Source organism: Scyliorhinus canicula, chromosome 8 (assembly GCF_902713615.1).
Source record: "Scyliorhinus canicula chromosome 8, sScyCan1.1, whole genome shotgun sequence".
NCBI classification, from domain to species: Eukaryota; Metazoa; Chordata; class Chondrichthyes; order Carcharhiniformes; family Scyliorhinidae; genus Scyliorhinus; species Scyliorhinus canicula.
In genome coordinates, this window is record NC_052153.1 from 147,597,623 (window position 1) to 147,622,674 (window position 25,052).

Genomic DNA, 25,052 nt, shown 5'->3' on the forward strand with positions numbered 1-25,052 from the left:
GATGTGCTTTCCTAAGTGGTTCTGTTTTCAGTTCGACTACAACCTGCTGTCATTTTGTTCTTTCGAGGAACCTCACAGTTTTTTTGTTAGAAAGGAAATGGATTTCTGTGTCTGATTAACACCACAGCCTCTAATCAGCAACCAGGGTGTCATATATCGTGCCTAAAAGAATGTTGTGACTTTGTGTAAAGCAGCAAAAGTGTAATATTAACTGTTGACCATCTGGAAGCCTCTAAAATTTCTTTGACAGTGTTTCAAATGGAATCCTGTCTATTTTGTCCTGAGAAAGTAACAAAAAGGGTAAAAGTGGGGCGCGATTCTCCCAAAGGGAGACAAAGTGCCGATGCCGGAGTGAAAGCCGCTCCTCGCCCCCTATTCTCGGTGGTGGATGTAATGAGACTACTTAGGAGATTTGGGGCTTTTTCAGGCTATAAGTTAAATTTGGAAAAGAGTGAATGTTTTGTGGTGCCTTTTCCGGGGCGGTTGAAGGTTTGGGTGGGGTACTATTTCGGGTGGCAACTACCCATTTTAAGTAATTGGGAGTGCAGGCGGCTGGAGATTGGGCCCAGCTCCATAAATTGAATTTCACGAGCCTGGTGGGTAAGGTCAAGGCGGATTTAATGAGATGGGACAGGCTTACACTATCATTGGCTGGCCGGGCACAGGTGGTTAAGATGAACTTTTTGTCACGGATTTTATTTTCATTTTAGTGCCTACTTTTTGCCGAAAATGTTTTTTATGGAGGTGGAACGGTTGATTTCACAATTTGTGTGGGCAGGTAAGATGATAAGGATTAGGAGGGCGGTGCTTCAGAGAGCACAACAGTCAGGAGGCCTGGCCCTTCCAAACCTGATCTTTAATATTGGGGGCAAACGTGGAGAAGGTGTGGGGCTGGAGCTGGGAGCCGGAGGCTTAGCGGGTGAGGATGGAGGCAGGTTCTTGTAAGGGGTCAGGTTGCGGGTGCTGGCAATGGCACTGCTCCCGTTTTCCCCAGGGAAATTGTCAGGGAGTTCGGTGGAGGTGTCCACGTTGAAAATATGGAGTCAATTTTGGCAGCACTTTAGGTTAGGGACGGGGTCGAAGTTGATGGTGATCTGAGGGAATGATGGGTTTCAGCCAGCAGGAATGGATGTTAGGTTTCGGGGATTGGAGGAGCAAGGTGTGATGGAAATGAAGGACCTATTTCTAAAAGGACAGTTTGCGAGTTTGGAGGAGTTGGGGGAGAAGTTTGGGATCTCGCGGGGGAAAGTTTCAGGTACATGCAGGTGCGGTATTTTGCAAAAAAGGATTTTCAGACTTTTCCAGTGGCACCATCCTCCTCGTTGTTGAAGAGGGGGCTGTCGGTGATGGGACTGGAGGTGGGGGGGAGGTAATCTCGGCGATCTATGGGTGGATTTTGGACGAGGATATAGCGTCTGTTAAGGCCAAGTGGGAGGAGGAGCTGGGGATGGTGCTGGAGGAAGGGTTGTGGTGTGAGGTGCTGCGGAGGGTGAATGCCTGAACCTCATGTGCAAGACTGGGGTTGATACAGCTAAAGTTAGTATGTAGAGCGCACCTGACTAAGTCAAGGCTGGGCCAGTTGTTTGAAGGAGTGGAGGATATTTGTGAGCGATGTGGGAGGGGCCTGGCCAATCACGTGCAGATGTTCTGGTCCTGCCACTAATTTGGAGAAATTTTGGCGGCTGTTCTTCAGCACCATGTCGGCAATCCTGTATGCGGATTTGGAGGTCTGTCCCATAGGGGATATTTGGATTGTCGGACTTGCTGGAACTGCAGACAGGAGCGGGGGCAGATATTTTAGCCTTCATCTCACTAATCGCTAACAGGCAGATCCTGTTGCAGTGGAGGTCAGTTGCTCCACCCTGTGCTTTGATGTGGCTGACGGATCTAATGGAGTCTTTGTATCTGGAAAGGATGAAATTTGCTTTGAGGGGGGCGAGTGAGGGGTTCAGCAAGAGATGGAGTTTCTTTGTACTATATTTCAAGGAGCTGATTACCGTCAGCTGTTAAGGAGGAGGGGGAGCAAAGTGGGGTGTTCGGTTGAGGTTACTGGGGTGGGGGGATTGTGTTGTTTTCTCTCTGCTATGTTGGGGGTTTAAAATGTTAAAATTCCAAAAACGTGAATAAAAATAGATTTGTTTTTCCTCCATTCTGAGATTGTATCCACAAGATCATTCTTAAAACATGCTGTTAAATGTCAGCCTGCTATTTCATCTTGAAGGGGGTGGTATCAGTGCCAAACCCATTCCTGTACACACCTGCTGTCAGCACATGCACGTCAAAATCCATTGTTTGGATCTCAGCTATTGGGCTGAAAGGCCTCTTTCTGCACTGTGGGGATTCTATGATTCGATGGCTAACTCCTATCTCCCTGTGGATCATGTCTTCACCACCCAACTATTTCTTGCTGATCTGGCTCACCACACCTCCAGTGATCCTTACTCCAACTGCTCTCAAGAGGGTGGCACAGTTTTAGCACTGCTACCTCACAGCGCCAGGGACCTGGGTTTGCACGTTCTCCCTGTGTCTGCGTGAGTTTCCTCCGGGTGCTCCGGTTCCATCCCACAGTCCAAAGATGTGCAGGTTAAGTGGGGTTACGGGGCTAGGGCGGCAGAATGGGCCTGGATAGGGTGCTCTTTCGGAGCGCCGGTGCAGACTCAATTTTTTTTTTTTTATAAATGTTTTTATTCAGTTTTCATATTTTATATTGAACAAATTACAAATTGTTAGGAGAAAGAAAAAAGAAAAAAAACAAACACGCAAAAATTAACATACATATTTACAGGTAAGCATCTTCGTAGTAGTAACTGCGCCCCCCCCCCCCCCCCCCTCAACATGTTTATTTAGTTTGGTTTTGGGCCTTAGCTAGCCATCGAACCCCCGTAACGAACCTGTAGCCCCCCCCCCCCTCCCGCTACCTTCCCCCGACTATTCTTCCTCTTGTACATTGGCCACAAATAGGTCCCGGAACAGTTGCATGAATGGCTCCCACGTTCTGTGGAAGCCGTCGTCCGACCCTCGGATGGCAAATTTGATTTTCTCCATTTGGAGAGATTCCGAGAGGTCGGACAGCCAGTCCGCAGCTCTGGGCGGTGCTGCTGACCGCCAGCCAAACAGGATTCTACGGCGGGCGATCAGGGAGGCAAAGGCAAGGGCGTCTGCCCTCCTCCCCAGGAATAGATCTGGCTGTTCTGAAACCCCGAAGACCGCCACTATCGGGCATGGCTCCACCCTCACTCCCACCACTTTGGACATAACCTCGAAGAAGGCTGTCCAGTACTCCACGAGTCTGGGGCAAGACCAGAACATGTGGGCGTGGTTGGCCGGGCCTCTTTGGCACCGTTCACATCTGTCTTCCACCTCCGGGAAGAACCTACTCATACGGGTTCTTGTTAAGTGGGCTCTATGTACCACTTTTAGTTGCGTCAGGCTGAGCCTTGCGCACGTGGAGGTGGAGTTGACCCTATGCAGTGCTTCGCTCCAGAGTCCCCACCCGATCTCCATCCCCAGGTCGTCCTCCCATTTCCTCCTTGTTGCGTCCAGTACGGTGTCGTCCCTATCTACCAGTCGGTCATACATGTCACTACAGTTCCCTTTCTCTAGGATACTTGCGTCCAGTAGGTCTTCCAGTAGTGTCTGTCGTGGCGGTTGTGGGTACGTCCTTGTCTCCTTTCGTAGGAAGTTTTTGAGCTGCAGGTACCGTAGCTCGTTCCCCCCAGCTAGCTGAAATTTCTCTGTCAGTTCGTCCAGTGTTGCGATCCTGTCGTCCGTGTATAGGTCCCTGACTGTCAGTGTCCCCCCGTCCTGCCTCCACCTTTTGAAGGTGGCGTCGGTCAGTGCTGGTTTGAACCTATGGTTGTTGCAGATGGGAGCCCTGTTCGACATTTTGGTCAGGCCAAGTTGCTGCCGCAGTTGGTTCCAGGATTGGAGGGTGGCTGTCACCACTGGGCTGCTGGAGTGTTTTTTGGGTGGGGATGGGAGTGCTGCCGTGGCGAGGGCCCGAAGGGAGGTTCCCATGCAGGAGGCCTCCTCCGCACGCACCCACTCAGCTCGGTGCAGACTCAATTGACCGATCCTTTTGGATCACTGAGCTAAGTTCCTCTCAACTCCAAAAACTTTTCTTCCCTCACGTTTCCCAGCTCCTCCCGACCTACAGCCATAACTCCACTGGTGCCTTGTCTACTTTAGCACTTGCAAATTCTCCAGCCCCAATCACCTCAGGAACGTTAGGTCTGCTTCATTCAGCAGCCAATGATTATCATCCCACTAAAATAACTAGGCAGAAAGCACAAGGCAGCAGGAAATTTCAGTTTTACAAGTGCTCCTTCTGAAAATGAGCCTGAAGCAGCACCTTGTAAACAGTAATTAGTGAAGGGTCATTCCTACGTGACAGGATTCAGTAGCCAGCAGGTAAAGTTGACCTTTTGTTAAATTGTATAAAACACGTCATGAATATATCAATACAGGTATTACAGTGTATTTGAACATTCACCAATGCTTTTATTTTGTATCATAATCTCCATAATGCACACATTAAAATCCAACACTTTGCTGTTTAGTGATGTCAGTGTTATCCTAAAGGAAATGATACCCAATCAGTGAGTGGCTGTTGTTTTGTAAAGTTAGGAAACTTGGCAAATAGTCATGATCCACACAAGAGGCCAGCACCAAGTTTGAAAAGATAGGACAGAGCTGAAACATGCTTATAAGCCCCAAGGTTCGTGGTTTAAAAGTCCACAGAGGGTGGAAACGGAGGGAAGTGAGTGCAAACTGTGACATGGTTCTTCAACTAGCAGGAGCAGAGACTGTGACTGATGATTCTTGATTTCAACACAAGGAAAAGTGGGTAGAAAAATGCATATAGGACAGAAGTAGAAATTTAATTCATTAAAAAAGTACCAATAAGCTAAAAAGAGGAAAATATTTGTGATAAGAGAGAGTGACAGAGATAGAGAGATTGGCAGCTAAATGCCTTTAGGAGGCACCTGAAAGAGGTCATTTTGTAAAATGTTAGCCACAAAGACCTGGAACACACGGAAAGGACACAAGGATAGCAACCCCCAGTGATTTCTATTACTCCGAAGTTTGTACGCTCAGTGGAAGGTGCCTCAAAAGCAGCGCTTAGTGGATTGAAGACACATCTGCAGCAGCTCATACTGAGGAGGCCAGAAATACCATTTAGAGTACCCAATTATTTTCTTAAAATTAAGGGGCAATTTAGCGTGACCAATCCACCTACCCTGCACATCTTTTGGGTTGTGAGGGTGAAACCAATGCAAACACGGGGAGAATGTGCAAACTCCACACGGACAGTGACCCAGAGCTGGGATTGAACCTGGGACCTCGGCGCTGTGAGGCAGCACTGCTAACCACTGCGCCACCGTGCTGCCCCAACACCAATGATGATTACTGGAGTGGAAAGGTACCAGGTCCCCTCACTGTCCCCTCGGTCAACCCATCAAAAGTAGCAAATGGATGCCGCAGTAGCCCTCTGTCAGGGGTCACATGCAATGCTAAAAATAAATCCTCCTCTCGAGGTTTCAAGGGTCTAAGCCCTGATTGTGCAGTCTGTTTTCCAAGTGGGCCCTATTTTTTTCAGAAGTTGTGAAAGGATACCTGATGAGATCAAGGGCAAGTCTTGATAGAAAGCAGGTATAAAAAACCCCAATCTAGGAACCCTACGTTCCGACCTCTTCCATCAATCACTTTGTAGGAAGAGGCAGATGATCTACTGCAGAACAACTTCCAGAAACTATGTCCCACGCCCATCTAGTGTATCTGACTCCAGATCCTCTCCCAGTGCTACAGCAAGATCTGCTGTAACAAGTGAGTAATTTCACCTCCGTAATGAATATTGATGAGATGAACTAAGAAAGGATTTATATATTGTTAAAAATCACAGGGGTCATTCTTCAGAATTCTCTCTACTACCAAGAACATTGTCCATCTGGACAATTACATTGAACAATTAGGGCATGTATTACATCAGGATTTCAATTAATGGTCAGAAAATAGTGCACAGTGTACGACCTGAGATTCTTAGATAAATTATTGATGGGTGAAGTTCCTGGGCAGCTGGATAATTACTCCTTATATCACACCAATAAACTCGCAGAGTGTGCACAATGGTTCCAAACTGAGTTTGCTCACTAAAGCTGATCCCCTGCAATTTAGATAGAAAGTTCTTTATTTTCTGATTTGGCTCAGAGTGTTTGCGCAGGAAGGATGTGCTACATCCTTCTGCCACAGCAGTACCGTTGCTGGTGGCTCAGTTAGTTCCACTCATCAATTATTATGCTGGCGGCGAGTTCTTTGCTTGACATCTGTTTTGTGCCATCTATAACATTTATCTTTCTTTGATTTCAGCTGGGAAAAAAAACACCGATGGATTGTAAATGAATATCACCACCCAATGTTGAGGTGCACAGATATTAAAGGGTCATATAAGATTCAAAATGAGTCGACACAGTTTCATGTTTCAAATCTAGCTGTTGTATGAATCTGTTGTGACTGACAGTGTGATGGTTAATAACTGTGATGGGAGGATTTTCATTCTTAATATCTGGGTATTGGCTGAGCAGAGCATATAAAAGAAAACCTGGCAGACAGGATAACACAGAACACAATGGAAGGAAAGTCCCAGATGGTTCTGTTTCCAGCGTGCGGTCCACCCAGATATAATTCCCTTTCTGTGCTCTGACCAAATATTGGTTAACACCCAGATGCTGCAGTAAATATTCCTATAATCATGTCAGATACTTCCCAAGTGATAACGCCAAATTAATCATTGTATCCTTGTAAGGAGGAAATATTTATCTAGATTACTGCTGGTCACAATAACTATTCTGTGAAAATATGTGTCCTATCTCCAAAGGGAAAAGGTAATAAATTCAACTTTTAATGAAAACCCAACAAGGTTGATGTTACTTGACATTGTGCTGTCAACCCCTGTGGTAATGCAATTTTTATTCTTCACATAAGTATAATTAATTCTATTACCTTTAAGGAGCAAACCAACAAACTGTAGCTCATGTTCAACTATACTTAACAGCACCTAGTAACTGATTATTTTTCCCTACCCATATCAATGGGTCATTTCATATTCTCACCTATGTTTTGCCACTTTCTAAATTAACCAGTTCTTACCTAACACCAGTGTAGGCCAGTTAGCTATACGTGCTTTCAGTCCTTGGTAAAATATCTCATGAAGGAACATAATTGTTTCACTGAAAGAAAATATTTAAGAAAAATAGCATTATAATATGATCAGCTAAGAAAGACAGAAAGCTACAGACAATAAGCTTCTTTCGTGGCCCAGGGGTAGCGCTCTCATCTAAATCAGAAAGTCATGATGGGTTCAAGCACCTCCATCCAAGCAGAAACTTTGGCACATAATCTAGTTTGGCACTCCAGTACAATACTGAGGGAGTGCTGCACTGTTGAAGGCACCATCTGTTAAATGTGATGTTAAATTGGGACGCCCATCCGACTTTTCCAGTGGACATAAAAAATCACAAAGAAGAAAAGCAAGGGAGGTTCCGGTCAACATTTATTTATCAACCAACACCACAAAAAAAGTAATTGGTGAATAATCTCATTGCTGTTTGTGGAATCCTGTTAAGCGAAACTGGTTGCTACATTTTCCCATATTATAACAATGGCTAGACTTCAAAATACTTCATTGGGTTTTATGTCTGTAAGGGTATTGCTCAAATAAAAGGAATACCAGGGCTGGATCCTCCGTCGGCAGGATCCTCCATTTTGTTTGCGCCTGCAGATTTCCCGACGGCGTGGGGGTGCCCACAATAGGAAACGCCATTGGCCGACTGCCAGGACGGAGGATCTCCTGCCGGCGGGGGGTGCGCTGCCCAGAAAACGGATGCGGTGGGACAGAGAATCCCGCCCCATGAATTTCAATCATTTTCTGGTGTTTGTATTGAGATTTTTCCTTGTTTAATAAATGTTTTATTTTTTGTGTTAAACGTCAACAGTAAGCTCTTGTGAATTTATTCAGTAACAAACCATTTCCAATAAAACAAAGTTATGGGCTGAATTCTCCGCCGTCGGGATTCTCCATTTTGCCGGCAGCCCGGGGGTTCCCCGACGGCGTGGGGCTGCCCCACAATGGGAAATCCCATTGACCGGCTGGTGTAATGGAACATCCCGCCGGCGCGGTGAAACAGAAATGTGGCGCAGCGGGGCAGAGAATCCAGCCCATCAAAGAGACTTGAGAGTCATATCAATGTCATGAGCAGGGTCAGACAATAATTAAGAAGGAAAATGGAATGCTAGCCTTTATAACATAGAACAAAAATGCAAAGGAGTCCAAAGTCCAAAGATGTGCGGGTTAGGTGGATTGGCTATGCTAAATTGCCCTTAGTGTCCTAAAAAAATAAGGTTAATGGGGGGGGGGGGGGGGGGGGGGGGGGGGGGGGGGTATAGGGTGGATATGTTGACTTGAGTAGGGTGATCATTGCTCGGCACAACATCGAGGGCCGAAGGGCCTGTTCTGTGCTGTACTGTTCTATGTTCTATGTTATGTCACATGTACACAAAGCCTTGGTTAGACCAAACCTCGAATACTATGAGCAGTTCTAGGCACCACATGTTAGGAAGAACATTCTGGTCTTGGTGAGACTGCCATGTGCATTTTCCAAAATGATACCTGGACTCTAAGGTGTCAACTCCAAGTAGAGATTACATAAAATAAATATTCTCCTGAATTTAGAAGAGGTGATTTAATACATTTTTCAGATTTGAACTGGATTTTCATGAAGCCAGAGAGACCTTGGGACCAACCTACGCCCCTCCACCCACTCTCGTGGCTCCTCATTCTGTCCATGCTGACCTATGTCCCTCCACCCACTCCCATGGCTCCTCATTCTGTCCATGCTGACCTATGCCCCTCCACCCACTCCCGTGGCTTCTCATTCTGTCCATGCTGACCTATGCCCCTCCACCCACTCCCGTGGCTCCTCATTCTGTCCATGCTGACCTATGCCCCTCCACCCACTTCCGTGGCTCCTCATTCTGTCCATGCTGACCTATGCCCTCCACCCTTTCCCATGGCTCCTCATATTGTCCATGCCACGTGGCACATCAAGGGTGCAGGCTGGCATCACCAGAGTGCCCAGGTGGCACCAGCAGTGCCAGTGTGCCATCCTACCCAGATGGCTACCACCTAGGGGCCTCCGATCTCCTGGGAGAACCCCCAAGTGCTGTTTGTCTGGTCTCCGTTTGTGGAGACCTTGAAAAGCACTCACTGAAGGTGTCCAAGGCGAAGGAGTTCGATTCCAGGGCCTCTGTCGATCAGGTGAGAGCATATTAGAGTGAGACTAGCTACCTTACTCTAACGTGTAGATTTGCCAAATACTGATCCCACCCACAATGTGCAGGACAGAGATTACGATTTCTCACGAAATCCCGTTGGATCATGAAAGGCGAGGTGAGCTGGGTAGATCCCGGAAGAGGCTGATAGATTGCACCCCAGGTCTTTCCTCATGTTTATATTTTCCCATACCAGGCAGCAATCTAATGAATCTTTGTTGTACTCTCGCTGAGAGCCTCAATATACTTCCTATAGCGTGGAGCCCAATATTGGTACTCAAGATTATTAAGGTTTTATGTAGGCTTATGAAAAGTGCTTGGCTTTTAGATGTTAGCAGTGTCTCAGTGCATAGCTTGCTAACCTCTAAGTTAGAAGGTTGTAGGTTCAAGTCCCACTTCAGAAATTTCAGTTTGTAACTCACAAACAAGGCCTTATTCTGTGGATAGCTTGGCAGATTATCAGAGCCGCCTGTGGGTATTGTATATTGATACAATGAAATACTTAGGAGGCCGTTTATTCTTGTACGTATGTGACAACATTTAAGAGAAGATGCATATTCCAAAAGTTATTCAACATAATTAAGCAGGATCCTGGGTACAAACAAGTATTCCCATGATGGCACGGGTCCTTTGCTAATTACCTGTTGAGAAAAATGCTGCTGACATCATCATGACTGATAGGGGGTTTCTTTGAGCTGGCAGCCATCCGCAAGGGCCTCAGAAAGCAGTTAACCAGGATGTACAACTGCTGCACATACTCTGACTCTGCTTCTACCATGTTGAAGACGATTTGGTTCCTTTTCCTCATACTCTCTGCATGTGGGGAGCAAATGTAGTCCTGAACAATCGTCTTCCATTTCCTCCTGCATAGCCAGCCCCTCATGAAACTCTGAACCTAGAAGTACCAATGAGAGAAAATAATAAAGCAACAAAGAAATGTCAGCGACGCACACCTACACAGGTTAACACCTACACACCGACAGCAAAGACCCAAATTATTGCTTTATTTCACAGACTGGCTAATTATATTTTGCAGCATCCTTGACTATTGCCCTGCAATGCTACAAGCATTCCACCATTCTATTTTTATCACTGAAAACATGAACCGTGGAAACTCTTCAATCTTGTAACTGACATTTTTGCTGATAACATTCATTTCAAGTTATTGGGCAGGCAACCAGTCAGGAAATTCTGAAGGTGGATTTTACAAACATCTGCAGATTTGAAATAAAATATAATTGCCATAGTTTTCCTGTGGGCATTAAGTTTAGCAAGGAAAGAAGAGCACTGATCAGAAATAAAACCTTGTGTTTTTATCTTTGTAGTCTTTGTTTGGTATCTCATGTCAGACTGAAAGCTGTTAAAAACCAACACCATAAATTTTTCCGGTGCTCCCTCGATCATAGAATTTACAGTGCAGAAGGAGGCCATTTGGCCCATCAAGTCTGCACCGGCCCTTACAAAGAGCACCCTACTCAAGCCCACGTACCTACCCTATCCCCATAACCCAGTAACCCCCACTTAACCTTTTTGGACACTAAGGTCAATTTAGCATGGCCAATCCATCTAACCCGCACATCTTTGGACTGTGGGAGGAAACCGGAGCACCCGGAGGAAACCCATGCAGACACGGGGAGAACGTGCAGACTCCACACAGACAGTGACCCAAGCTGGAAATCGAACCTGGGACCCTGGAGCTGTGAAGCAACTGTGCTACCCACTATGCTGCCGTGCTGCCCACTGTTGTAACCTTGGTGGATGGTTTGCAAAATCCCCCAAGGCAAGTGGTTTCACAGGTCGGCGCAACATCGAGGGTCGAAGGGCCCGTACTGCGCTGTAATGTTCTATGTTCTATAACTTCACATGGTTTTCTCGTCTCTATCTCTTGAGGGTAACTGGGGTTTTCACTGCGTAAGTAACTCTCTAACAGTGGGTGGAATTTTGAGTTTGCGTCCACCATGAGTGTAACCAGTGACTCGGTGCAAATTCCCGTGATGGTTGGGAAACAAGATTCTTGTCAGCAAGATCTCATTTTCCAATTTTCCCCTGTCCTTTGCTGGTGATGTAATGGGACGGGAAACTCCTTTATTTATATTTAATACATTTAAACACTATGAATAGGCCTCCCCGCCATGTGATCCCCCTGACTGAATGTTCATAACTCACCAACGTGACATCACAAGATATACAGCAACTTTACAAGAATGGGATTCAGTGCCCTGACACTGGTCCCAGCACTTCCCCTGGCAATGCTGACCTGGTTTGGGGGGGTGGGGGGGGGGGGGGGGGGGGGGGGGAGTAACTACAATACTGCTGCAGTGGTGGGGGGGGGAAGAATATCTCCAATATTTGCGTGATGGGGGAGTGGAGAGGAGGAAAGATTCCCTGATACTTAGAATCATAGAATTATACAGTATAGAAGAGGCCCTTCCGCCCATTAAGTCTGAACCGACAATAAAATCTAATCTACACTAATCCACTTGGTTGGATTGGATTGGATTTGTTTATTGTCACGTGTACCGAGGTACAGTACATGGGAAGGAAAGGGAATTAAATAAAATTCAAGAAAATACATAATAGGGCAACACAAGGTAGACAATGTAACTACATTAGCACTGGCATCGATGAAGCATACAGGGTGTAGTGTTAATGAGGTCAGTCAATAAGAGGGTAATTTAGGAGTCTGGTGACAGTGGGGAAGAAGCTGTTTTTGAGTCTGTTCGTGCGTGTTCTCAGACTTCTGTATCTCCTGCCCGATGGAAGAAGTTGGAAAAGTGAGTAAGCCGGGTGGGAGAGATCCTTGATTATGCTGCCGCTATCCCCAGGCAGCGGGAGGTGTGGATGGAGTCCATGGATGGGAGGCAGGTTCGTGTGATGAACTGGGCGGTATTCACAACTCTCTGAAGTTCCTTGCGGTCCTGGGCTGAGCAGTTGCCATACCAGGCTGTGATGCAGCACGATAGGATGCTTTCTATAGTGCATCTGTAAAAGTTGGTAAGGGTTAATGTGGACATGCCGAATTTCCTTAGTTTCCTGAGGAAGTATAGACGCTGTTGTGCTTTCTTGGTGATAACATCGACGTGAGTGGACCAGGACAGATTTTTGGTGATGTGCACCCCTAGGAATTTGAAACTGCTAACCATCTCCACCTCGGCCCCGTTGATGCTGACAGGGGTGTGCACAGTACTTTGCTTCCTGAAGTCAATGACCAGCTCTTTAGTTTTGCTGGCATTGAGGGAGAGATTGTTGTCGTTACACCACTCCACTAGGTTCTCCATCTCCCTCCTGTATTCTGACTCATTGTTATTCGAGATCCGGCCCACTATGGTCGTATCGTCAGCAAACTTGTAGATGGAGTTGGAACCAAGTTTTGCCATGCAGTCGTGTGTGTACAGGGAGTAGAGTAGGGGGCTAAGTACGCAGCCTTGTGGGGCACCGGTATTGAGGACTATTGTGGAGGAGGTGTTGGTGTTCATTCTTACTGACTGTGGTCCGTTGGTCAGAAAATCGAGGATCCAGTTGCAGAGTGGAGAGCCAAGTCCTAGGTTATGGTGTTGAAGGCAGAGCTGTAGTCAATAAATAGGAGTCTGATGTCGGAGTCCTTGTTTTCGAGATGCTCTAGGGATGAGTGTAGGGCCAGGGAAATGGCGTCTGATGTGGACCGGTTGCGACGGTATGCGAATTGAAGTGGGTCAAGGCGTTCCGGGAGTATGGAGGTGATGCGCTTCATGATCAGCCTCTCGAAGCACTTCATTACGACTGAAGTCAGGGCCACCGGGTGGTAGTCATTGAGGCATGTCCCAGCACTTGGCCCATAACCTTGAATGGTCTGACATTTCAAGTGCTCATCCAAGTACTTTTTCAAGATTGTGAGGTTTCCTACCCTCCCAGGTAGTGCATTCCAGACTCCCACCAACCGCTGGGTGAAAAATGTTTTCCTCACATCCTCTCTGCACTCCCTTATTATTGGCCTTTTAACTAATAGGAACAGCTGCTTTCTATCCACCCTGTCCATGTCCCTCATAATCTTCTAAACCTCAATCATGTCGCCTCTCAGTCTTCTCTGCTCCAAAGGACCCTGACCTTCCCACCACTTGCCATTTTAACACAAGACCCTGCTCCCATGCCCACATGTCTGTGATTGGCATATTGCAATATTCCAGTGAAGCTCAACGCAAACTGGAGGAACAACATGGGCAGCACGGTAGCACAGTGGTTAGCACAGTTGCTTCACAGCTCCATGGTCAAAGGTTGGATTCCAGGCTTGCGTCACTCTGTGTGGAGTTTGCACTTTCTCCCCGTGTCTGCGTGGGTTTCCTCCGGGTGCTCCGGTTTCCTCCCACAGTCCAAAGATGCGCAGGTTAGGTGGATTCCCGGGATAAATTGCCCTTAGTGTCCAAAAGGTGGCATTAGATGGGGTTACGGGGATAGGGTGGAGGTGTGGGGATAGGGTGGAACTGTGGGGATAGGTAGGGTGCTCTTTTCAAGGGCCGGTGCAGACTCGATGGCCAAAAGGCCTCCTTCTGCACTGTAAATTCTATGGGCGCGATTCTCCGCTCCCCATGCCTTGTGGGAGAATCGCGGGAGGGCCGGGCGGACTCATTTCCACACCCCCCTGGCGCCCCCCGCAATTCTCCCACCCCCCGCTCGGAAGAATCGCCGCTCACCGTTTTCACGCCGACCGGCGATTCTCCGACCCGTATGGGCGAGCGGCCTGCCGTTTGCGACCGTTTCACGACGGCGGCAACCACACCTGGTCGCTGCCGTCGTGAACATGGGCGGCAAAGGCCCGTTTGAAGTTTTTGGGAGGCGGAGAGGGGGGTGAGCACCACGGCCGTGCTCGGGAGGGGACTGGTCCACGATCGGTTGCCCACTGATCGTCGGGCCGGTGTCTCAAAGTGACGCACTCTTTCCCCTCCGCCGCCCCACAAGATCAAGCGGGGCAGTGGAGGGGAAGACGGCCACCGCGCATGTGCGGGTTTGAGCCGTCAGCCATCGTGACGTCAGCCACGCATGCGCGGGTTGGAGCCGGCCAACCTGCGCATGCACGGCTGACGTCACATAGGCACTGCTGTCGCGTCATTCTTGGCGTGCTGCCTGGACGCAAGCGTCAAGGCCCGGCGGCCGAGAATATCGGAGCGCCGCTCCTAGCCCCCCGGGTGGGGGTGAATACGACGGCCTTCACGATTTTCCCGGCAGCGGAGAATTCCGCCCTATGAATCTATGAACACCTCATCTTCTGGTTAGGCACATTACAGCCTTCCGGTCTCAACATCGAATTCAACAATTTCAGATGATTAGTTCTACCCCACCTTGACCCATTTGTTTTCATCCCATTTAAATTCTTTTACCATTTCTTTCTCTCTTGTCTTTCTTTATATATATTTAAACCCCCCCCTATCTTATCCACTTTTCTCCCCTTTGCTTCCCCCTTCCCCTCCCCCCACATCTACATCTGTCACAGTTTACCTCCGCCATAACCTTCCTGCCCTTATAATCTATGCCATGACTGAGGTGAACTAGACATTCTGAATTCTCCCTCAGTGTACCTGAACAGGCGCCGGAACGTGACGACTAGGGGGTTTTCACAGTAACTTCATTGCAGTGTTAATGTAAGCCTACTTGTGACACTAATAAAGATTATTGTTATTATTATTATTATGGTAAGTGTCCCAAATGTCTCCTTGAATGCCCTATTTACCTGTCCTGCTGCCTTCAGGAATCTGTGGACAAGCAACCCAAGATTCCTCTGTTCTTCTGAGCTTCCTGGTGTCCAACCATTCATTGAGTACGCCTTGACTTGGTACTCCTTCCAAAGTGCATCACCTCACAAATTCCAGGGTTGAAATCACATCTGCCACTGATCTGCCATCTGGCCAATCTGTCTATATCCTCCTGTAACCTCAGGCCTTCTTCTTCACTTGTCAACCACCCTTGTGTAATCTACAAACGTACTTATCACCCCCACCCCCAACATTTATATATATATATATCACAAACGATAAGGGAGCCAGCACTGATCCCTGTGGATTGCCACTGGACACTGGCCTCCAGTCACACAAACAGTCTTCTACAACCACCCTCTGTCTCCTATCACTAAGCCAATTTTGGATCAAACTTGCCAAATTATCGATGCGCTTTTACCTTCTTTATCAGTTTCCCATGTGGAACGTTGTCAAAAGCTTTGCTGAAATTCATATAAACTACATCAGTCCCACTGCTCTCATCTACACACCTGATTACCTCCCCGACAACCATTTGTGTGGTTGTTGAGGGGGGAGGTGAAATGGGCCGCAGATACATGTGCGGTTGTCACTGAGGGGATCCTCTGCATCCGTCGGGGGATGAGGGGGTTGGGAGGGGGTGGAGTTTAATTCCAGTGTTGATCAGGTCTCCCATTAAAGATGACACCCAGATCTCTGTGGAGCCAGTCCAGCTCCACCCCTCCAGAGTGTAGGTGTCAACCATGTCCCCAGATTTAAAGCTGGTCTGAAAACCCAGCTGTGCGTCTGGAGAGTGCCAGTTTTCAGTCAGAGCCTGACACTATGAAAAAAACTCCACCCAACACTAATGTTTCAAGTCCATATAACTCTTCTTTAGAGCTATGTTTCACTCTGACTCGAAACTTTAACTCCATTTCCTCTCTCCACAGATGCTGCCAAACCTGCAGAGTTTTTCCAGCATTTTCTGTCTTTGTTCCAGACTCCAGCTTCCACAGTATTTTGATTTTACTCTCTTGTTGGAAAGGGTATGAACATTTTGTTTACGTATATAAAATATTAAGTTAGCTCACAGAATTTTCAGGAGCCGCGTGTGATAACTGCTTACAGGATCAAGCACAGCGGATGGATTAAGAAACAGAGAGAAAACAACAAGACACCTGATGACACACTTGCCAAATCCTTTGATGATTACTCAGGTGCTAAGCACCTATAGCAAACAAGCATCATGTTACATCTTTCCCCTCAAAAGAAAAAGGATCTGCTACCTACCTATTTCAAAGATTTTTTAAAAAACACACACACACGCACACGCACACACATACACACACACACAGATTCACCCAAAACAAAACATAAAATCAAGCAGGGACCAAAAAACAAAATGTGCTTCAATCGAGATGGAGGCTGCCGCTATTCATCAGACCATCAGTTGACGGTTATGTAACAGCAAAACCCTGCAGATGCTGGAAATCTGAAATAAAATTGAAAATGTTGGAAAAGCTCAGCAGGTGTGGCAGCATCTGTGGAGCGAGAGAGAGACAGAGTTAATGTTTCAAGTCCTTATGACTTCTTCAGAGCTCTGAAGTTAACAACACAGCAGGCACCATGACCTGCTATATTTTGGAATATTCAAAACACTTGGACATGGTTTAGCTCACTCAGCTAAATCGCTGGCTTTTAAAGCAGGCCAGCAGCACGGTTCGATTCCCGTACCAGCCTCCCCGGACAGGCGCCGTAATGTGGCGACTAGGGGCTTTTCACAGTAACTTCATTGAAGCCTACTCGTGACAATAAGCGATTTTCATTTAATTTAATTTCATCAAAATAAGAGTGCAAGCATTGAAATAAGTCTGACCGTTCTTCAGACCAGTCTTGTTGAATAATAACATCCTGCTGTTCCTGAATCAGATCATCCATTGCAATCCGCTTTAGTTGTTGTGAACATGACTCTCCAATTGAAAGTGATTCTTGGTGATCAATTTCTTCCAGCTCACATGTAAAATCACAGGTGGTAATATTTGGAAGATATCTATTCAGGACATCTGCTGAAATCATCTTCCTCTTTTTCTCATGTGATACTTTTAGAAAGCATTTTTGAAGTTGTAACAACATTCTTTGAAGTCTCTCAGGTGAATTGTTTAACAGCTTGACAGTTATTGATTCTCCTGGATGATGGTCTGTTTCAATATTCACCACATTCTAGCCAGGGGTCTATGCCTCATTATTTAGCACAGACTAACTTGATCATTAGAATTTATTAGCGATCTGTGTGTATCTCGTCGCTGTTGCTGTTAATGCCATTGAATATAGACGACTGATTGTTCATTCTGCATCAGTGCTGCTCCAAGTCCAGGTTGAGATGCATTGCATTGCAGAGTTACTTTTTCCTTGAGATGATAATACCTAAGGACTAAAGTAAAGTCACTGTTGGCACAGATGACCATAGGCTGCTCTTCCCTTTGAGGGGGAGAGTTGACTGGTGGTGATTTATCCTGAGGATCACCATGCCTCAGGTGAGGGGGCAAAGTTGAGAAGGCAGAGCCTTCATGAATAGCCTTAGCCAGTACAGGACCTCAACCCCTATTGTTGGCCTTGCTCTGAATCACAAACTAGTTGCCCAGCCAACTGAGCTAAAACAACTGGCTAAACTTGTGCCAGGGAGCAGTGCCAGAGTGGGCCCTGGTGGGAACCCATGGAGGGATAGTGGGGTGGCATTGATGTGTGTGTGCTCAGCGAATGCCGGGTATACTTCTGCGGTGGAGGGTGTCAATAACGCCGGGGATTGTTGATGCGGGGAGGGGGGTGGGTATCGGAATTCCGAGGATTGTCAGTGGACATTACCCGCATACCTCCATGATTGGGGGGGGGGGGGGCTACAATGCTGATTGGCATGCCCTCAACAAAATGCTGCCCTGATCTCTTTGGTGTTGGTTGCCAGCTCTATGATGACCCGCCCTGCCAGAATGACAGCGTAAACGATGCCCACTCATTTCTTTTGGTCGAAGATGTTCAAAATTTTGAGAAAAAATTGATCTGTGCAAGTGGAGATTTACAAACCAGTTTTCTGTCTGAGCCTGACACTTTGCCAAATTGTGGTAAGATTCTGCCCAATGTGTTTCAGACCCCCACCACACACTGAGTGAAAAGATTACTCAACAAGTTCCTTTTAATCTTTCTGCTATTTACTTTAAATCTATGTCTGCTGGTAATTGACTTCTCTGAATTGCTCCTTCCTGTCCATTCTATTTAGGCCCCTCTTAATTTATACACCTCGATTTAACCTTTCTTCAAGTTCCTCTCTTCGGAGAAAGTAACTCCAAATTTCTTCTTCACTAAAATTTTCCATTCCTCGCAACATCCTCGTAAATCTCCTCTCTATCCTCTCTAATGTAATCACATGCTTCCTGTAATGGGGTGGCCAGAACCAAACACAATACTCTAGCAGCTGTTTAACTGGCATTTTATACATTTCTAGCAAAAACCTCTTGCTCATATGCTTTCGGCCTCTAGCTGCCAAGAAAGGAAAGCATGTCTTCTTGACCATGTTAACCACCTATCCTGCTACCTTAAAGAATCTGTAGACTTATCCTTTAAGGTCTCTTTGTTTCTCTACACTTCTCAGTATCCTGCTATTTATTGTCCATTCCCTTGCCTTGTCTGTCTTCTTCAATGCATTACCTCACAGCCATCTAGATTGAATTCCATTTTCCACTTTTGGCCCATCTTTTTTGCAGTCCATAATTTTCTTCCTCACTACCAACCACAAGACTAATTATTCCATCAATTGGAAACTTCGTGCCACTTACATCTAAGTGTAAATCATTGACTGTGCCGTAGGCAGAACTTTCAAGATGACAAACAGTCGATCCTGCACGTAATGCACTTGCTCTGACTCTCAGAAGCCCACTGCCACATTACACTCAATTGAAATCAGATTGACAGTGGGTGGAACTTCTGACCACCGTTGGAAGGAGTCTTGGACAGCTCTCCAAACCATTCAGGCACAGCGCTGCAGTGACCAGAAGAGGTACTGCAGTTCCTCCGCCCAGAAGTAAGTCCCAGCATCATACTTAGGGTAGGTTCCAGGGGGGTCCTGGGGGCGGGAGGGTAGGAATCGCAGTGTGGGGGGATAGGGCACGGGGGGAAGGGAGGGCTTGAGCCCCGAGATCCTGGAGGGGGTGGCGTCCCAAATCTAAAGTGGCCTTCAGATTATAATAATAATCTTTATTATTGTCACAAGTAGGTTTACATTAACACTGCAATTAAATTAATTGTTTCTTTTTCTGTTTCCCAGCCTGCTCTAAATCACTCCTACCAGCCTAAAATTGAGGCTGAGTGGAGAAAGGGCCTTAAGTGGCTACTTTACAGACCTTAAGAGGGGAAAGGGTGGGTTTCCTGCCCAAGGCCCTGCCTGCCCAACTGTGAAATTGCAACCGAATCCGTACAATTTAATTCTCCCTGCCGCCCATACCTCCTCCAAACCTGCCTGGGGGGAAGCATAAAATTCTGCCCGTGAACAGCAAGGGTTACATTACTAAACCCTGCAGGATCCCACTGGAAACAGCCTTCCAGTCACAAAAACCATAATCCTTCACTTCCTGCCACTGAGCCAATTTTGGATCCAACTTGCCACTTTCCTCCGGATCATATGAGTTTTTGCTTTACTGACCAGTCTGCTGCCATGTGGTACTGTACATTGTAAAATGCTTTGCTAAATTCATGTAAACTATATAAAATGCATTAGCCCCATCGACACTCCTTGTTGCTTCCTCAAAAAATTCAATCGATTTAGACGACATGACCTTCCTTAACAAATCAAATTGACTGTCCTTGATTAATCCATGCCTCTTTAAAAGATGCCTTATGCGTAAATTCTTTCCAATACTTTGCTCACCACTAGGATTAGGCAGATTGCCGTGTGTAACTCAGGTTACCCCTTTTTAAACAATGGTGTATCCTGCTCAACTGCAATGTCTGCTTCATCCCCCTCTTTTGTGAAAACAGATTGGGGCTGGTTTAGCACATTGGGCTGAATCATTGGCTTGTCATACAGAACAATGCCAGCAGCACGGGTTCAATTCCTGTACCAGCCTCCCTGAACAGGCACCGAAATGGGGCCTTTCACAATAACTTCATTGAAGCCGACTCGTGACAATAAGTGATTATTATTATTATTATTAAAGTATTAAGGCTCATTTTTTACATATGTTAACTTTTTGGTCTCGAATAGGCCCTGCTTTTTCTTTAGTTATCGTCGTGCTTTTTACGGATCAGAAAACAATTTTGGACACATTCTCAGGTTTTCCCCACTCCCAAGAACCCCCCCTGACAGCCTAAAGATTGAGGCAGAATGAGAAGTGGACCTTACGTGGTCAATAATTGGTCATTTAAGAGCCTCAATTGGGCCAAGGGATCTTGTCCAAGGCCTTTCCCGGCCCAACTTAAAATTGCTGACAGGTCAGGATGGGCAGGAGCCCAGGGGGATACCATCCGTTCTATTTATCCCAACCTACAGATCTGCCCACATAAAAGTTAGGCTCACATTTCAGCCTCGTAAAGATGGCCTTGCCCAGTTTTCAAATTGTACTCTTTGTCATATTTATGCTTTTCTGTAACTGCTCTAAATCTAACTGAATTATGATCACTACCAGTAACATGTCCTTTCACTGATAAACCTTTCCACCTACCCACCTTCATTCCCTAACACTAAGTCCAAAACTGCCCCTTCTCCTGCGGGGCTACCTACTGACTAAAAGTTCTCCGAAATATATTTTGATGATTCTCTGCTGTATGTACATTTTACACTGAATTTCTCACTATCAATATTAGGTAGTTCAAATCCTCTACTATTGCTGCCTTTTTGTTCTGAGCAAGTCCAAGCAGTCACTGGATCTCTGCTGCATCAGTTCATTTCCAAAGCTGCTTTAATTTTGACTGGATCTCCACAAGGTCCTATTCAATTAGCAATGCTTCCAATGAAAGGAAGTTCTTGCCTACGACTTTTCATTTTGTCAATGTTTAACACTGTTACCATGATGATTGGATCAATCTCTAGGTGTGGATTTAGTTCTTAGACAGACATAACTCTTGTTTATTAATACTACATCTAAACAGGTTGCAGAGGAGGCAAATTGCTCTGAGGCATAATTCCAACCTCTCTCTCAAGGGTCTAACACATGATTGACTAGTGTCAGTGGTATATCATCATCTACATCATTTAAGAGCATATCCCATTGGTTAACCCCTTGTATTATACATTCCCCAAGTATGCTATCCTATTTAACAACAACATGAAACTAGTATTTACAATACCTTTCTGTAACTTCCTTTTTTTCAATGACAGCGTCTACTCAATTCCAATTCTTTCCCTCCCAAATCACAATGCTGGGGGATTCAATCCCCCACAGTATTCTTGGCCCTTAGGGGAAATATCATGGAGAGATGGGAATTTATTCTGCATTTGGTAGGGTATCATCACCTGCAAAATAGGTCATTTTGTCAGCATAACCGGAGAGCTGAGTGTAGGTTTCAGGATGATTGAACTGCAAGGACAATGAAGACTTGAGAACAAAAGGCTGATTCAAAAGATAAGACTGAACAGAATCAATCTTTGGGCCCTCTTAGACCAAAACAGAAGAACTCAGGATACCCTTAGAAACGTGTTGGTCCCTTGAAGGACTTTGGGAAGAAGCTTCAGATGAAGAACGATCTTTAGCTTTAGGAAAGATTATCACAGCTATATCCTCCACTGCAGTGTCAAAGACTAAAAAGGCATTGAAGATCTGAGATTTCAATGAACTGAGACGACAAAGGATCAAAATAACCAACTTCCAGTAAGGCTGTCTGGAAAAGAAGAAGAAATTATTTCCCAATGATTTTTCGGGAGAACCGTAGAGCCATAGAATTTACAGTGCAGAGGGAGGCCATTTGGCCCATCGAGTCTGCACCGGCTCTTGGAAAGAGCACCCCACTTCAGCTCACACCTCCACCCTATCCCCATAAACCAGTAACCCACCTTAGCTAAGGGCAATTTAGCGTGGCCAATCCACCTAACCTGCACATCGATGGACTGTGGGAGGAAATGCAGACATGGGGAGAATGTGCAGACTCCGCACAGATAGTGACCCAAACTGGGAATCGAACCCAGGACCCTGGAGCTGTGAAGCTAACCATTGTGCTACCGTCTCACAGGCCGTGACAGGAGAGCCACACTTCTCGCCATTCACCTGAGGAAGGAGCTGCGCTCAAAGCTTGTGTTTGAATCAAACCTGTTGGACTTTAACCTGGTGTTGTAAGACTTCTTACTACACTTCTCTCTGTACGAGGTTTCTCCACTATGGCAATGAGGATGATTACTTAGAATATGAAGACAAGACATCCTCATTTTCTGTAAAAAGAGAAATTTCCTCTAGACAATCAACTCTGGGTCTAGGCTACTGTATCCACAGCTTCAGAAGTGCTAACGTTTCTGCCACAGCTTCTGTGCTGACTTCCAGAAGGGATTCAGCTGAGACTGAAGTATGGGTGCCAATCGACTTTCACCCTGGGCCTACACAATCTACAGAGTCATGTGAAGCCTCAGTGTCACCACGAATTATAGGCATGCCTAAGCATGGCGTATCTCACATAGTAGGCCGCTTGATGCAATTGGTCTGCAGAAAGTTGGGAGTGTTTCTCGTCCCAAACCCCATCAATATGCAATCACAGAATAGTATGTCCTTCAGTAGCCTTTACCCATAAGAACAAACCAGGAAATATAGGCTGATTAGGAATAATTCAACTGATTGTTCAATTAATTGTGAGCGCTGGTTAAAATCTGCCCTTTTGATTCCTAAATAATGTTTTGGGATAATATAGATGCTAAAGGCTTTAAAATTGAATCAAAATCTGTGGTGGACTTCTGCATACACTGCTACTGGTCCTACTGCATAAAGAAAAGAACCAACTTGGAGTTTTGGCTCTTTTTTATGAAGACCTAATGCTGATCAGTACCAGAGAAAATGGCATTTCCATATCTCCCACTGCTTCCCTCTGCAAGCCCTTGAGGCGGTCATATGGGAAGAGCAAGGACAGGGACTGCTCAATAGGTATGGTCATCATTACCTCTGACGAGCTGCTTTCAAAGGTTTCCTCACTCTGTGGTTCCTTCGATAACACCGATGTGTCTTTTGTATCAATATCTCCATCACTACCACCATGATCTGAGATTGGGTCCTTCCATCTTGGACTTCAGGCTAAAGACTTTGTTCTTAAACTAAGTATAGACATACTCTGGTATCTGTTTAACACTTACTTATTAATACTACTTCTAAACAGGTTATAGAGTAGGCATGTAGCTCTTAGGCATAATTCCAACCTCTCTCTAGAGAAAGAGATAAAGTGAGAGAGGGATTCTAACACATGACTGACGAGTGTCATCGGTACATCACCATCTACGTCATATATTAGCATATCCCATCTGTCAACTCCTGATTTTGCATGATGTATTCCCCCGAGTTGTTATAAGATTATTAACATTTTACTAATGTAAATAAAAATAGCAAGCTAATTTTGCTGTTTACTGGATCACATAGAGGATAGAGATGAAGATACAGTAGATTGCACCTACAGCAATCGTGCAGCACACGTTGCATTTACCAACATTACAGCAAAAAAGTGGAACATTCTCAATGTGAATTCGCAATTGTGGGAAATCATGAGCAAATTCCCAGTGAATATTACAGCACACAGTTCAAATACCGAATCAAATTTCATAGCTCACCAAAGAAGCGTGAAGGAACATGATTTGATGGGCAAAGTAAGTATTTTAAATACATTCTGACTATACAAGGGAAAGAGCAATGCATGCATACCACTGCCATTCACAAATGGAAGAATATGACTTATATTTAATGACAATGACCCTGGAATTATGTTGTGGATACTAATGTACAAACACTTAATGCCTTTGGATAAATTTAATCTCCACTACGTTAGAAGGGCCAGATTGAAACAAATGAATCAAATGCCTTCTGTAAGTTTTGGAGAAAATAATTTTCAGAAAATGGACTAAATGCGATGGCGTAGTGGCATTGTTACTGGACGGGTAATCCAGAGACCCAGGGTAATGCTCCGGGGACCTGGGTTCGAATCCCATCTGGCCAGATGGTGGAATTTGTATTCAATAAAGAATCTGGAATTGAAAGTCCAATGACGATCATGAAACCATTGTTGATTGTTGTAAAAACCCATCAGGGAAGTAAATCTATCATCCTTACCTGGTCTGGCCTATATCAGACTCTTAAATTCCCTCAGGGATGGGCAATAAGTGTTTGCCCAGCCAGCAATGCCCATGAATAAATAAACATAGGATCATTTAGATGAAAATGAAAATCGCTTATTGTCACAAGTAGGCTTCAATGAAGTTACTGTGAAAAACCCCGAGTCGCCACATTCCGGCGCCTGTCCGGGGAGGCTGGTACGGGAACAGGCGCCAGAATGTGGCGACTAGGGGGACTAGGGGATTTTAGGTCCTCAATAAATTCAAACTGATTTAGGAGTTAAGTGATGAATATTTTAATAATAACTTAATTTAACTGTTAAATAATTTAATCTATTTTAATAATTAAATTTAATCATATATTCATGACTAAATAATTTAGGGGCTAAAGTGTTGAATCACGTTAAGCATGTTTTTTATTTTGCATGTAACATATTTCTTCACAAATCATTTTATAATCGCTTGGAGACTTGGGCTGAGAGATGGCAGATGGAGTTTAATCCGGACAAATGTGAGGTAATGCATTTTGTAAGGTCTAATACAGGTAGGGAATATACAGTGAATGGTAGAACCCTCAAGAGTATTGATAGTCAGAGAGATCTAGGTGTACAGGTCAACAGGTCACTGAAAGTGGCAACACAGGTGGAGAAGGTAGTCAAGAAGGCATACGGCATGCTTGCCTTCATTGGCCGGGGTATTGAGTATAAAAATTGGCAAGTCATGTTGCAGGTGTTTAGAATCTT

At 45.6% G+C, this 25,052-nt stretch overlaps 1 protein-coding gene across 6 annotated transcripts in view; it reads right to left on the reverse strand.

Annotated features, from left to right (window-relative positions):
* Positions 1-25,052, reverse strand: part of rasgrf2b (Ras protein-specific guanine nucleotide-releasing factor 2b) — a 293,804-nt gene that overhangs the window by 133,753 nt on the left and 134,999 nt on the right. For all 6 annotated transcript variants that reach the window (XM_038805382.1, XM_038805376.1, XM_038805379.1 and 3 more), the window contains exons 5-6: positions 9,969-10,222; positions 7,147-7,226 (exon numbers count right to left, since the gene is read on the reverse strand). In XM_038805382.1, the coding sequence (XP_038661310.1) occupies positions 7,147-7,226; positions 9,969-10,222 (334 nt within the window). The remainder of the gene's footprint in view (positions 1-7,146; positions 7,227-9,968; positions 10,223-25,052) is intronic.